This window comes from Procambarus clarkii, chromosome 19 (genome assembly GCF_040958095.1).
Source record: "Procambarus clarkii isolate CNS0578487 chromosome 19, FALCON_Pclarkii_2.0, whole genome shotgun sequence".
Classification (NCBI taxonomy): domain Eukaryota; kingdom Metazoa; phylum Arthropoda; class Malacostraca; order Decapoda; family Cambaridae; genus Procambarus; species Procambarus clarkii.
In genome coordinates, this window is record NC_091168.1 from 34,969,708 (window position 1) to 34,986,220 (window position 16,513).

General features: G+C 42.1%; 1 protein-coding gene across 3 annotated transcripts in view; it reads right to left on the reverse strand.

Moving 5' to 3' along the window:
* TTLL12 (Tubulin tyrosine ligase-like 12) overlaps positions 1-16,513 on the reverse strand; it is a 35,095-nt gene that overhangs the window by 14,334 nt on the left and 4,248 nt on the right. For all 3 annotated transcript variants that reach the window (XR_011229128.1, XM_045741120.2, XM_045741121.2), the window contains 7 exons: positions 14,242-14,372; positions 12,495-12,682; positions 6,501-6,652; positions 4,324-4,476; positions 3,710-3,900; positions 1,951-2,169; positions 332-443 (listed from right to left, as the gene is read on the reverse strand). Coding sequence is in view for 2 of the 3 variants with exons in the window: in XM_045741120.2 (XP_045597076.1) it covers positions 332-443; positions 1,951-2,169; positions 3,710-3,900; positions 4,324-4,476; positions 6,501-6,652; positions 12,495-12,682; positions 14,242-14,372 (1,146 nt within the window). In the remaining variant the exon portion in view is untranslated. The remainder of the gene's footprint in view (positions 1-331; positions 444-1,950; positions 2,170-3,709; positions 3,901-4,323; positions 4,477-6,500; positions 6,653-12,494; positions 12,683-14,241; positions 14,373-16,513) is intronic.

Consider the following 16,513-nt stretch of genomic DNA (forward strand, 5'->3'; position numbering starts at 1 on the left):
GCTCCAAACCTTTGTTCTAGCATTAAACTCAACACAAGAATGTTAAATGAAGTTTTAAAGGACAACCAACCTGTGGTGAGTCAATGCTAATAGTGCCAAGGAGTTTGTTAATTATAGAATTAATTACTGTATAGCAGACATCGACAGGAAAAGCCTAAAGGCAAAGCCATTATGATTGAGTAAAGTTCATTGTTGTTACATTATTACTGCATAACTTGCATTGTATTTTTATTAACTTGTGCTTCATCTTCAATCAGTATCCACTTGCAACCACATAAGCAATTAATTTAGTTGGACAATAAGGTTTCAGAAAAGATTTGTATATACATACCTTTGGGCCTGTGGAGGGGAGACGCATAATGTGATTCAGGTTATTTGTAACGGTGTGATCCAGACCACGTGCTAGGTTCCATGGCTTTATGATCCAGTAGTTGTCTTCTCCACTGTGGGGGAGATGGAAATATTAATCTTGTAAAAATAATCTCAAACTCCTTTCTGTGTCACTTCATATTGCATACATATATATGTGCTAGAGGAAAGGCAATTCATACATAATGTAATTTCCCTCGGGCCATTCATGTGAGGTGTTATCTTGAGGTTATCTTGAGATGATTTCGGGGCTTTTAGTGTCCCCGCGGCCCGGTCCTCGACCAGGCCTCCACCCCCAGGAAGCAGCCCGTGACAGCTGACTAACACCCAGGTACCTATTTTACTGCTAGGTAACAGGGGCATAGGGTGAAAGAAATTCTGCCCATTGTTTCTCGCCGGCGCCTGGGATCGAACCCAGGACCACAGGATCACAAGTCCAGCGTGCTGTCCGCTCGGCCGACCGGCTCCCTTTGATTGTGATGGTGTGGTCATTTTCATTTCAATAAAGCCTTGACATTTGATGAATAAAATTGAACCTTAATAAGGGAGCATCATAATAAGGGAAGGAAAATTTAACAATTTCAAGTTTTGAAAAATCTCTTTCTGCAAAACATATTAGTAGCTGCCCGTGCCTATGACTGTGAGAGCGACACCACACACCACTCTCAAGATGGGTTTCATGTCTGTGTACACGAAGATCGGAGCACTGTGCACTGCAATGAGCCTGATGTGAGAGAATGGTCTCTCAAGATTCTCCCACAGTCTCTAACAATACATTTTTGTTTTTATAAGCATAATCAATCAATCCATATAATTTCACCCTAAATAATGTTAGAAAAAAGCAATAAAGCTATTTTTGTTTTTGTTGCAATGCTAGATAACAACACATATGCTTTTGCTACACTTAAATTTCCTAGTGTGGGGGTTTTCCCAAATTGTTGTGGTTATCCCTGATCCCGCACCTCCCTTGCTTTTGCAAGGTTCTAGTCCCGACTCCCAGTAGGCCTCAAGAGGTCTGGCGTGTTGGACTAAGGATTGTCGGATTGAGAGTTAAGCTCTGCGGGTTACAGAGAGATCCCCCCCAGAGAAAGAGTACTTTCTTTTATGAGCAAATTTTACATTTATGTGAAGTGAAAAACTCAGAAAGTACTGCACATACGTAAGGTATATTAATGAAGGGATCTAATAAGATGTGCTGAAACTACAATGCATGGAGTGCTGTGTGGGGCCCATCAATATACATACTGTATAATTGCAAGAGGAAGTGACACATCGTGAATATTTAGTTTTTTAGCACTTCCTGAAAATAGATTAATTTATATATGAAACATGTACCTAATTTTATCAAAACATAAAAACTCTATATTCCTTTTGCCATATAATATAAACAATATAAAAGAAATTTTGAGTCAAATGACACAAAAACATATACTACGAATACTACAAAAGAAAGTACTATTTGTAATTTATTCATAAACGAGAGAAAAAATTTCCTATAGATGTTACTACACAAGTTCCTTTAAAAGTTCCTACACAAGTTCCTATACAAGATCCTACTCATCATTTAAGCACTGTACTTACTTCTTTTCTCTTCTCTGAAACAATGATACAAACTTGACTAGTTCCCTCTTGAGACAATATGTAAGAGGTAACCAAGATGGCCCAGCTGTATCACACTCCCCTTCTTCCTTACTGAGGTCAACAGCACGCCGACAGACAACACCCAGCAGGTCCTTGACGGTAATCAGGTGCTCACATGCATACTGGTTGATCCGACAAGAAGGTCTATCCCGAAGACTCCTGCAATTAATAAATGTATGAGATCCTAGTGCATTAACATGAAGGTAAATTTCAATTTTGTTTATAAAGAAGCTAAAAAAGCCAGTTACAAGAGAAATGTGAAATTAAGAACGGTGTATCATCTCTTCCCAGGGGTGAAGGGCTGAGCCAGGAGTACAATGACTCTGGATTTGTTGGAGGTCAACAACCACATTTCTGCCAAACATACCCCCAAGATAACCACAACTATGGTTCACCAGGTAGTATTGCTTCAATTATGGCTTATATCCCTGCATCTTTAGGATACTTCTTGCCATGTTCTAATTCATCCACATTTCATGGACTGGATGGGGGTTTCAAGTAGGTCACACCTATTACTACTTTTCAAGTACATAGATGAATAAGTTAAAACAATTCATCGAGAAATATAAACACGACGTGGATGCAAGAAACATGCCTTGTGGAATGTCACAGACAGGTGCACCAGGTGTGAGGTCAGCATCTTGGCTGAAAAAACTCAGAACTCTGCTTACGAGTATAAACATCATTACAAGTATAATGATGTTTGCCATGGACAAGGATAATCACTTAAATGTTTAAGTGATTATCTTTACCACTTAATTAAGTTGTTAAGTTTGTTGTCCCAAGCCCATCCTCAGCAAAAGAACAATGTCTCAACGTGCACAAGCAGCAGGGCTAGACGCACCTGCAGGTCTCGCAAGGAAGAATCAGTCCTGTACATTACCCGGAAGTAAAGTGACTGAAGCAGAGACAGTTCATAAAGGGTGAACCAGAACACCTCAGAACCGGTATCTCCAGTTGGCCTGGAAAAATACAAGCCAACTACTAAGTAAAGAAATCCTGCCCCCCACAGAGTGAACTACAAGGCTAGGGCACACACAATGTGGTGGCACGAAACACACACGTTAGGGAGTAACAAAACAATGGCTCTCTAGAGAACTAATGTTCCAGAAATAGTCAACGCCACTTAACTTTGTGGCAGACAGGCAAATCATGGTTAAGGTGTTTACCTGACAGCAATGACCATTTTCCTCTACCTTCAGGCATCTAATTTTCTTCAAGCAGTTGCTTTTGTTAGGCTTAGGTTTTCTGGTGTAGATTTATCTCATTTTGTTTGAAATCTGATCTCCAAGCTCCCCTCGTCTTGCAGTGTGTGTCGGCTCCAGGTAGGCAAGGGTGGGGCTGAGGCCTGGCGCATCTCCCTACGGCTTGGCTATACTGGGTTTTTTTTCCAATGGATATAAAAAGAACAAGGAGTATTCTGATATAACACAAAGAACAAGGAGTATAATGTTATTGAGTCAGAGGTGTCAAAGCAATAGTCTCTCAAATATGTGGTACCAGGCTAAAGTGCTTATCTTGAAGAATTACCTTGAAGGTCACAGATGTGTGGCACAAAATGCTAAGGAGTTATCCAGATGAGTGGCAAAGATTTGTTTAGAGAATATACAGATGAATTACAAAAGTATACACAGTATATGCAATGTATGTCACTTCAAGCATTTCACAATATCAATAGTGAATTAACTAAGAAACTAACCTGAAGTCCTTAAAATGTGCAATAAACCATAAAATGTCAGCTTCTTCTTTGGAGTCCACGACAATAAAACGTTTATCAGTTAAATATTCACGAACAAATTCATATTCGGCATACACACGCAGTGGATAGTCAGATGGTGGATCGGTAGCCTCGGTGTCACAGTCTGGGAGAATTTCGTTCATACGGCCTGACTGAAGCATAGTTAGTTAATTAAGTATTATATTTACACCTGTAAATGACAATGACTGTACACTTACACACATGTAAACTTAATATCATTACTGGTAGGCTTAGGCTCAGTTACAAGTACAGTACCTCTCTGGTAGCTTGTACCATCTGAGAAGCAGATCTGACCACTTGGGGAGCAATTAAGATCATAAGATTAAATGAAACAGCAGAAGGCCTATCAGCCCGTACGAGACAGTTACTGTTTATAGTGAAGCAGCTCAGATAATTAAATTACTATGGAGCAACACTATTCAATTTCAAAAGCAATCAAACTCTTATTTATATGCAAATACTTTAAATTTCATTTAAATAAATTAAGGCATTCTCAAGATACAGAATGAAAATCTATTGAAAAAAGGACATAACTTATTAAGATAATTTATTACCTGAAAAAATTCTTCTGGAGGCTCTGTCTGTCGATGATCAACATAAGAGAGGTCAACAGGAAACCAAGGAAGCATCTGGGCATCACGGGTCACTGAATCAACTGGCGGAGTTTCCACATAATTTCTAGTTACTTCCTCGCCCTCTTCTACATCCTGGGAAAAATAAAGTAGGCACTATTTACACTGGAAGAACATATATTTAAAAATATATACAATTTTTGACGTATAAGATGAACCTAATTTGCAAGGATATTTTGTGCAAAAAATATCAGATTATTTAATGTTTTATCATACTGTATATTTATTAAAAGTGATTTTCAAGCAGTTTTGTAGGGAAGAAAAACATTTGCAAAACAATATATTTTTGGTTGGTGGTGCACTAAAAACTTGTCCTATTCGATGGAACTATAGTATACGAAAGTGCACACTACGCCCGAACCTCAGGTTTCTAATTAAATTATGATATATTGAGTCTGTTCATCAGGTTACTAGAAACATTTACATTAATATCTTTGTCACAATGGCATGGGTTCTCTCAAGTCAAGCATGATGAGGACAATGGAAATATCATCTAATTATTTCACAGCTAATGCTTTCAAACTTCATATTGTATATTGTATTTGAAAGAATCTCCAAATAACTTGCTCTGAAATTAAATTGCAAACAATAGTTCTTCTATTCACCTGGAAGGAAGGTGATGTTTTATGCAAACAATAGTTTTTATATAACCATGGTAGCATACAGACGGTAGCCTCCTTGGTGTTTCAAGTTAAGCCAAACTTTGCAAGGACCTGCAAAATCTTCATCTGGGATTTCAGCATATTGAGTAGCAAGCCAAATTTATGGTAACTGAGAATATGCGTTATTCTCAGTTATTCTCAGTATTCTCAGTGCTGCAGTAGGCACAACTGCAGCACAACACTCCTAACTTCTGCATGCCTTCACTTTAATAGACTTCACAGCAGAGAACTAAGTTCTGTGCTTTACCAAAAAAAAATGCAGTCATATAGGAGGAGTCTGCTACTAGAGGAGGAACCCAAACACTGCAGAGCAGGCATCTGGTCAACAAGAGGAAACTCAACTTGAATACAAAAGATAGGTAACTCCTCCACAGTTGGAGCTAATTACAAAGCTGGCCACACATAATATGGGTGACATGAAACATAGAGCAATGGGTCCAGAAGGAACTAGTGTTCCAGGATGGGCCCCATCAAAGGAATTGTGGCCCTCTATGCTGTTACCGGGAAAGTGAGAGAGTGGGGGCTGGTTGGAGCCACAGGCAAGCTGGCCTGCCACCTAATTGCAGTTGGATACATCACAATTAGCAGTCAGGCACATCTAATTTTTTAAAACCATTGTATTATTACACATGCTTTCTGATGCATTTTTTTTTTAGGTTTTGGGTTGATCTCTCATCCCTAAATGTCCCTTGTCTTATCAGAAGAGCCAGATCCTGGGTGCATGTTCCTATTAGGCAAGGATTATGCCTCAAAGGCCTGCCCCTCCTAAAAAATTAATGTATAATATTTATTCTAGATACAGTACTTTTTAAGTTTCAGTACATTTTCAAGCATATTTCAAGAGTTTCTGGCATTTTGGGGGTTTTCTTCTGTGAACTGGCAAAGATGCTAGTTCTTTTTTTTTTTTTTTCCTCCAATATATGGAGACTGATGACAGTGTCCAACCAATTGCTGCTGATTATTTTTATGGCTGCTGTTTATATTGATGAGGCTGTTGTTGATAACTGTGTTGAATTACTCACGTTGCTATAACGTGGTGCTGTTGATGCAGCTTAGTATTGCTGCCTTTTGTGCTACGTTGTTACTTGTTGCCATTACTAGGAGCAGGTACTTCTGCTGGCTTCTGTTATCGCTGCTAGCTGCTATTCATACTACAGTAATTTGATGCTAATTCTACCGTTTGATGCTATTGTTGCTAATAATTGCCAGTGTTTCTACTGACTGTTACTGCTGATCGACATACAAATGAGCAATACTAACATTTCTTACGACAATCTTCATAGTTTTAATATTACATGTCAATCAAACACCCCATTCTCCATTTAGTTTGTTGTCTTTAACACATGTTGCATATAATATCCTTGAATCAAAATCTGATAGGTCAGATTATGACTATGTAGCGTATAAAGCCAAATCTTACTCAAAGTAAGGTCTTACCTGAATAGGGAACAACAAAGAGTAGCAGCACTGGTGAGGGGTGTAAAAGAAAGGTATTACACGAAAATTGGGTTCACCACAGTGCTGAATCCGTGACCCAAATTCATCCATAATGTACCAAACTGGAAGACGTTCTTCTGCTGTTTTTCCAACTGAAATAATTATTATAAATTACCATTTTATTAACTGTACTGTACATTAGAAAAAATTAAGTGCTAAGTTTTGAAAAGAAAGAAAAGAATGGCAAAAGTATAAAATAGATAAGTATTTTCAGCATACAAGAAAATTTGTTTTCTGTATAACAATACGATTATTTTGATGCCAATTCTAAAAACTCCTTGTCCTTAAGAAAGCAGAGCAGACGATGAGTCACAGTAACGTGGCTGATGATATGACCAAACCACACATCAGAAAGTGAAGAAACACCAAAGTTTCGGTTCGTCCTGGACCCTTCTAAAGCTATTGTCTTCCCTAAGATATTTCAAAATCTAAAGAATACAGAATTTCTGACAGACATTTCAAAAGTCTTTTAGTCTAATTAACTTAGAATCTTTCATAGAGTACTTCATGACAGATCAACAACTACACCTGCAAACCAGTCACCACTTGTTTGAATGGTGGAGAATGAGTAATTCAAACAGTAGTTTTGTGAACATATAATTCAATCAAAGAAAATTCTGACATTACCCTGATTCTAATTAAGAATTTTGTAAAATGGCCTAAATATTGGATTAGACATTCAACATCATGGCACATGTGCTTGTCCCGAATGTCAGGCATCTAAATACAATACTGTACACAAACTTCCAAAATCTGGACATGAGGTGTACCAATGAACTGGTATCAGTATTGGTCGTATAGGCCTATTTTATCAGTACTGATATAATATCATTTGATACTTTGATACTTTTTTATATAGATGGGTATAAGAGATATACAGGTGAAAACAGGCTGCGCAGCACCCTATGTCCCTCCAGTGCAAAACTGCCCCTTACCCAAAGGCGAACATGGGAGACAGAACACCCGAGCACACAAAGAGCGGCTGAAAACCAAGCAGGAAACAGCTTAGCAGGGGCAGAACCCAAGGAACTTGTGGAAGATGGCCCCAAGCCCCAAGGGCAGTACTTACAGGGCACCTAGGGCAGGGAACCCTAGGCGCATGCAGCCCGAATACTGGAGACTCACTCCCGGCTCACGCACCACCTAGAAAACAGACACCACACTCTAGGAACAGTGTTGAAACAACTATTGGAGCCGGAGCACACAACCGGTGCCTATAGCATCAGCCGAAGAACTGATGGGTGGATAGCCGGCGTGAGAGGTCTGGGACTCTCCCTTCCCCCTCCTGGGGAGGGGGGAGCTGCACAGACAGCGGCGCGGTGACGTGTGACGTCATACTAGTTTGCTTGTTTTCTGTTGGGAGGTCTATCCACTAGTTCGGCTTTTGGTAGCAATTTTAACCAGAATAGGGGTTTGTTTTGGAATGCTTACCTTTCTGGATGCTTGACCCGGTCGATGGCAAACATAGAATGCTTCCAACCACACAGGGGTTTCTATAGGCCATTGCTCCCCTTGCCTCTCTGAGGGGGCCAGGATTTGGCCGTGGTCCCCGGTAGGCCCTAGAACTCCATACACATGACTGATGCCAAAGTCTGACATTAGCATATCAGCCTGGTAAAGCTCCGGGGAGCCTCCGGGTCTCACCCAGAAAATGGCGTTTCATTACATTCAACGCTGTTTTTTTAACTGTTTTTCTTATATTTCAGTGATGGGAACATCTGGGGCCAGATTCACGAAGCAGTTACGCAAGTACTGTACTTACGAACGTGTACATCTTTCCTCAATCTTTGATGGCTTTGGTTACATTTATTAAACAGTTTACAAGCATGAAAACTTGCTAATCAACTGTTATTATTGTTATAAACAGCCTCCTGGTGCTTCGGAGCTCATTAACTCTTTAATATTTGTAAACAAAGCCGCCAAAGATCGAGAAAAGATGTACAGGTTCACAAGAGTTTGCGTAACTTCCTCGTGAATCTAACCCCAAATCATTTGATGTTCCCAATTTTCTGATAGGAACATCAGATCATTTGATCATCAGATGAGGGAGTGGGGAATGGTAGAAAGGACGAGGGGACGGGAGTGGGGGATGGAGGGGGGGGGGGGACAAGGAGACGGGGAGGACGAGGGGACAGGGGATTTGGGAATAGTGGGAACGAGGAGAAAGGGGAATGGAGAATGGTGGGAAGGACAAGAGGACACGGGAGTGGGGGATAGTGAGGAGGACGAAGGGACAGGGGAGTGAGGAATGGTTGGGAGGACGAGGAGACTGAGGAGGGGGGAAATGGTGGGGAGGACTGGGAGACAGGGAAAGGTTGCTGTGGCTCAGTAACGCGTGGCCGGGTACAGCTAGTATGCTATATAAATAAAGTAACTAAATGAAAGATTATCCTTAATAAAGGAAAGTAACTAAATGAACGATTATCCTTAGTAAAGGAAAGTAATTAACTGGACTCTGTTTAGATTCAACTAAATGTGGAGAGATTTCATGTTTCAACCTGACATTCCTTACTGCAGCATGGTGACTAGGAAGGTTCTGGCAGAATATTGCCTCACAATAGAAAACATTAATTGGATTAATTCTACAAATTAGTAGGGTTAGTAATTACTATGGTTAATACAATAATGATGTATAAGTGTTGGATAATTTCCAACAACCCGAACCAAAAGAGCAAAAGCCTCTGCGCCGGAGGAGAGCTTGAAGCTCCCTGATCCGCCCCCCAGAGGCCAAAGCCAACAAGAACAAAGCTTTCTGGAAACAATCTTGGACCAAAGGGGCCATCACAAACCGAGGAGAAGAAAGAAAGGAGAGCACCTGGTCTTTGACCAGGTGTGACGCATGAGCAGGTCAGAGGTGGAAAAAGACATGAGAAGGCTTGTGAAACAGAGCCGAAGTGACATCCACCCCAAACGCTAGCTGGAGTGGCTCCGCCAGCGCCACACTATACAAGGAGTCAGTATTCGGCATAAGATGCCTGTTTTGAAAGAGCCAAGAAAGAAAAGTACACAAAACACACTCCAAGACCGAAGACAATCTATACAGGGAAAGGAAATGGTGCAAAGACCGTCAAGAGACTTCAATCTGTCGCCAAGAGGACTGCAGGTCCGACACAATGAGAGAAGCCATCTGGTCTCCTTACAGATGGTGATACACCTATGTGAGAAACTCTAGACGCAAAGTGCGGAAGAGTAGAGCGAACCAGCAAGGTGCCTCACTGGCCAGATCTGCTGAATGAGGCGGAGCCCTGGAAAATGCACCGGGTTTGGACACCAAGCAAGCAGTGCCTGAAACCAAGGCTTGGGCCAGCCACCATGGGGCCAGAAAGAGAACCTTCCTCCAATAGGACTCGAGTTGAGACAGAACCCGAAGCAACACCTGAGACGGAGGGAAGAGGTACAGATAACCTCACCTCGACCAGTCTTGCCGAAAAGCGTCTACCATGAAGGTTTCGCCATTGGGGAAGGCTGTCACATAGACTGAGAGACGCCTAGACCACGCCGATGCGAAGAGGTCCACCTCCGGGGACCCGAACATCTGGCAGAGCCAACTGAGGGAGTCAGCGTCGGCTGTCCATTCCGTGGACAGGGAATGAACCGTGACAGGCATTCCAGCAGGCGACCAACTGAGCGCGCTGCAGCAACCTAAACCTAGCTCATGCAACTCACGAGCCGCTTGACCCCTAACCTCAGCCGTAGCAGAATGGGTAAATTGGAGTGCGCACTGTGAATAAGTCTCGCAAGACTCCGGGTCAAAGGTGTTGTTGACTTAACAAGGGGCATACCTGAGGCAAAACAGGTGATCGTCACCCTGAGACGGGGGCAACGAACAACCCTCAAACTCGCACAAGGCGAGAAGAAACTCAGAAGACACATCCATCAGTCAACTAGGCCCTGACGGAGTTTTCCAGGCCCCATAGGGAAAAGTAATCCTATGGAAAGCCCAAGCACTGGTGCCGCCAAAACCGGTTATAACCCAGTATGTATCTGGGCAATCTGGCCCGTGAAGTAAGGAACCTCGAAGGCCCAGAGGAGGACTGCCCTACTGCACCTAGTTATCAGCAAATAAGGACCTTGGCAGCCTCCCAATGGGCAAAGCATACTAAAAGCGGGAAAGAGAACCCCCGAGGAAGCACCACAACCCAGGGGACCAGAAAGAGGCACGGCCACTGCGATAATGCAAGCTTGGCAGCACCGTGTGCCCCAACCAGCAATAAACCACTCCATACCTAGGGCCAAACAAAAGTACTGGGACCCAAGCTGACTCCAAGGGCGAAGCAGGTGGCCAAGCAGCCACTACTCCGAAGGGAATGGGGACGCGAAGAACTCAGAGAAGATGGCTCTGAACCCCAAGGGGTGTACTCACAGGGCATTTAGAGAAGGGTGCCCGAAGCACATGCAGCCCTTTGGTACGAACTCCTGGCCATCCCCAACGCACAGCAGGAACACCAGCAGGGTGAAGCCAATCAGGCAACCGAGACCAGAGCAGATTTCCATCCTGTTTAGCTTCAGCCGACAAACTGACAGTCTGGCTCGGTGGGCTGGAACCCCCCTCTCCCTCTTGGGGGAGTTTCTAGCCTTTGTTTGGCCTCAGGTTGCAATATTTCTACCAGGAAAGGTCTGTTTTGAAGCACCTACTTTTCTGGGTGCTCAACCCCGGTTGATGGCAGACATGAATACTTTTATACATGTGAGTTTCATAGTCCATTGCTCCCTTTGCCTCTCTGAGGGGACCATGTTCTGGGGCTAGAGGTCCTTGGTAGGCATAACGACTCCATATGACTGAAAACTCGTACTAATATTAGCTAATATCAGTTCAATAGCTTCAGGGAGCCGACGGGGCTCACCCACAGAAAACTCTTGTTAGCAGGCATAGAAGTTCCACAACTTATCTCAAGCCCTACCAAATATTTCTTAGACCACAATCTGCCAATCACCTTATAACCAGGTTTCCAATTATTGCAGGATGAATATGGATGAACAATAAGGATCAGTGACAATAAGGATCAGTGACCAACTGACTCCCACGAGGGATGAGTTATGAAGAAAGACTGAAGAAATTAAACCTTATATCACTGGAATACAAACGAGATGGGTAAAGATTCGTTTCGGCATAAAATTGTCAGGGAATACTGAGAGGATAGACAAGAACAGAATACTGTATTTGTAATCGGTTATACATGAACAAGGAAATCACAGTTGGAAAATAAGTACTGTATCCACATGAGCCACTGAGACCTTTGAAAGAATTTTGTTAATGTTGTGGAGCTAAACATGTAGAAAGCTCTAGTAAAGTAGAGAAAACAGACTCCATCCACAGCATCACATTTGGACATGACAGCGCCCAATATGCTTGCGAACCTATACACCTTAGGTAATTACCAGCTGACTGAAACTCGACTCCATAAAGCACAATTGGGTGGGTATTGCTGCTCCAACCACACCTGCACCCCAAAACCAACTCAACCCATTCCTGCCCCCGTGAACCTAAATCCTCACAAGCCCCCTTTCCCATCCACTCTCGTGATATAGGCATTTCTAATCAACTATACAAACAAAACAAACTCAAAGAACCCATTCAAGACATTTCTGCAAAACATACTACATGCACACAGGATGTAGATAGCTACATCTACTACATGTAGATAGCTGGTGGCTGAGCGGACAGAACACTGGGCGCGTGATCCTGTGGTCCCGGGTTCGATCACGGGCGCCGGCGAGAAACAATGGGCAGAGTTTTTTTCCCCATGATGCCCCTGTTACCTAGCAGTAAATAGGTACCTGGGAGTTAGTCAGCTGTCACAGGCTGATTCCTGGGGGCGGAGGCCTGGTCAAGGACTGGGCCGCGGGGACACTAAGCCCCGAAATCATCTCAAGATAACCTCAAGCTGTAAAAAGAAGAATATTCCAGTATATAATAAATATGACCTCACTCACCAAGGCTATATGTTCCATTAAACTTCCACATATCTTGAAGAACCTTTTCTATAAACTGCTCTCGATCATTATCTTCACGTGGAATGTCCATGAGGGCCACCATTCTCTCCAGTAGACCAGGAACGTCCGTCAAATACTGCCTGGCTTCATTAGCTCTATACGTCCAAGCATGGTCGATAAGGAATATACTGGAAAAACAAAAACTAAATTCATTCATTTGTGAAAAACTGGCTAATTAAACAGATATACTATAAATATTGACTGATAAATTACAATATACAAACAATGAAAAATATCAAACAGGAACATATTAAATAATCAAATTAGGTAGACAACTAAGCAATACAAATTTTTGTTTTTATCACATTGAAATTATACATGTTTTCTACAAATCTATAGAAGTAAATATTACAAACTTTGTAACCTGCCTTAGCCACTTGTGTCAATACATACTATGTGGGTCCCATTTAAATCAACCTCCTTTCAAGTACATACCTATTCAATCCATACCTGAAGCCTTGTAAACTGACTGGCAACACTGCTAGCAGGCAGACCACTCCAATCATCCACAACCCTGTTTCCAAATCAGTACTTCCCTATATCCCTCCTAAAATGAAACTTCTCCAGTTTATACCCATTGTTTCAGGTTCTGTTTGGTTGTGACAGCTTCCTATCCCTGTTTACATCCCCATGTTTATAACCCTAGCCTACCGTGAAAGTTACCATCATATCCCCACCTTGTCCCGCGTCACTCCAGTGTTTGCAGATCGAGATTGATTCGTGTTTGCCGTAAATGTCCCAATAGCAGATCACATTTTCCTGTATTTTCTCTCAAGTCTCCGTCCTTTGTCTAGTAGAGCAACTAGACCTGCACAGCGCAGTACAAGAGGGCTTCACAAGTGCCAGACACAGGTCTTCGGCTTCCATGTCCAAAGGGCTTGGAAAAGGATGATGATTGGAAATTCAGGAAATGGGATTGGGAAGGAGGAAGAGTGGTAGAAAGTTCGATGGCCTGTCCACCTTGGGAGTCACAGCTCGTGGATGACCTACTGCTGATGCTTCTTATTACAAATTCAGGCACCCTGCTTGCTTTATTCCATGTATTGATGCATTGATGTCTAACCCTCAGGTAGCTGTTAGGATATCTTCCACTTAGAATTCCATAGGGTTCACCACTTACAAGCTCCTCAGTTATGGATTTTCTATACAATATTTTCAATTATCTTGCAAATTTTAACAACACAAAGGAAAGTAAGGCCTCTGTAGGCTTTACACTCACATCTTTACTTTTGCATTTACAGTACTGTACTGTATATGCAAAATAAATGCACATACAGGCACAACTTTTTTTTTTAACCACTCGTCTTCTGCAGTGGGTTATCTAACAAAACTACTGTACATATATCCATCCCATTTTTTATTTCTACTTAACTTAATTTCCACATACAGTATACCTCGTGCTATTCCATGTAGGGAATTTCTGGTATTGTCTTGCTCTTTTCTCATACAAGGAAAACCCATCACATCTGCATTCTTTCATAAATTCTAAACATCAAACATTCAAAAGCCTCTCAACTAATTCTAATCTCTTGTTCCCCAGTCCACATTTTTCCATGCTAATTTTAACATTCCAATTCACTTTGCTGACTTGTAGCATTTTCATAATTCTTACCAAATTAGTTACTAAATTAAAAGAAAAAATGATATAGTACTGTAAATCACTTTAATGTGCATGAAATGAACCTACTTTTCTGGATCAGTGGCCTTGATTCCTTCTGGTTTAGTTACAATGACTTGCCATAAGGGATCTTCTGTATCATTTTCACCATCAGCATACGTTAACTGGCACAACTGGAAATATTCACCCGCATCATACACCTGCAAAGTATAATTTACGATGATGTAACACCGACATTATATATTGCCCATTATTCACTTTTAACTGATGCCCAAGCACATGTACAAATGTACAATACCATCATCTATATACTGTATTTGTTTCTGAATTCTATATACTGTACAGTACAGTACTTAAGTCAGTGATTTGGGCAAATATTATACACACTTGAGTTTCATTAAATAATAGAACAGTAATGGCCAAAAATGCCCTTTCCCCACATACAAAGCAGAATGGTTAACGTAGATTCACCCTCATTTATTTTGGTTCCTGCCACTTGGAGGACCTCATTTATTAAGACTCGATCACAATGACAACATTCAGGGAGAGCTCATGTAGGTTTGGTTATGATATTCAAGCAACTGCTAGTGCCTTTTACTATACCAAAAATATTAAGTATAAAGAGAGTTAAAACAACTTATTCTGAGCAGGCCTTCAGTTGGTTTCTCTAGCCTGAGCTCGAACCACAACCTCTTTTGCCGAGCAGACTGTCGGCTGCTTCCCCTAACCCTTGATCAAGTCACTACCATTTCTGAGCGGGCCCTTGGTTGCTTATCCTAGCCAGAGCCAAAGCCATGACCCTTCTGAGTGGGCCCTTAGTTGCTTATCCTAGTCAGAGCCCAAGCCATGACCTTTTCTGAGTGGGCCTTTGGTTGCTTCCTGTAGCCCTGGCCTGAGCCATGGCACCTTCTGAGTAGACCCTTGTTGCTTTCCCTAGCCATGATCCTGTCAGAGCAAGCCTTCTGGTTGCTCCCCTCCTAGCCAGAGTCTACTCTGGATACTGTTTACACACAAGGTCCTCAACAACAAGAATCTTTTCAAATGCCCTTCTTGTGAACTCTAGGCACAAAGACCTGTTTTGAGGAGAGCTCAGTCTCACCATCAAGGAATACTGTTGGCTATGACACTAAACAGATTAAAATTGCAAACTATGTACTGTAACAACTAGCTGTTACCCAACAACCACTAGAAGACAATCGGGACACACCACATGGTCATTGGAGCCGGCAAGCTTCACATAAGGTCCAGGCAACCCAAGCATGATTGAGAAAGAAGGTACCCCCAAAGGGGAGGATATGGGAGTAAATGTCGTCCTGATCAGAAATGTGCAATTCAACACTTTTAATGCTATTTATTACAGAGCTACTCCTACTCAACTCCCTACAGTAAAATTAAGAAAATGGGGAACAGTCCAGAGCATAAGATGCTGCCAAGCTGGGCGGCAGCAACAGAGTGAATCCACAAAAAGAAGCCGGAGGGAGGAACCAACCCTCTAGGCCACTCACCGAAGGCAAAGCACAATGCTTACCTGACGAAAAGCAGGAGGTACAGTGTCTGAAAGAAATATTAGCAAGAGAAAAACAGAGGCAGGGGAAACACTTCACAAGGTAATGACCAACTACCAAAACAAGGAACACTAGTCCCAAGCAAGGCAATCACATGGCATACAGCTCCAAGGTCATAAGACCCCTGCAAGAACAATTCTCCTCTAACTAAATGCATGAAGTCCACAGAGGAAGGAGCTGGGTCCCATTCCAAAGGCATAACAGCTGAAATCTGGGGCAAACCCAAAAGGCACCAGCACAGAAAATCCACACTGGAGAGGAAAAGACAAAGAAAGGGCAGAAAGTAAAATTTGGCCATCATTCCTCTCCAAACCATGAAAAACATGGAAAAGACCACCAGGACCCAGAACTGGCAAAGGGCAGAAGAGGTTGAAAAGATGATGGGCACTCCAAGTATAAAACAGGAAAAACCCAGACACACCAGGGAAGGATGGACACTCCCCAGAGAAGCGAGGCCCACAAAGTGTGAACTAGGTACCCTCCAAGGAAGAGACGAGACACCTGGGCACAGATATAAGCATCAGTGACACTCAAAACAAGCCCCAGAAGTGGCTTTAGGGATCTGGGACAAATTCTCAAAACCAAGATAAAGAAAAAGTGAAAAAAAAAAAAAAAAAAAAACTTAAGAATTTACCTGGAAAAAAAAGAGAAAGAAAAAAGGAAAGAATGATCACATTCTGCACAAAACGCTACGCGTACTAGTGGCTTTACAAGATTGTAAATACTATGCTATGTATTCTCACAAACCCAATGCACCTTCTTGTATATAAATAAAT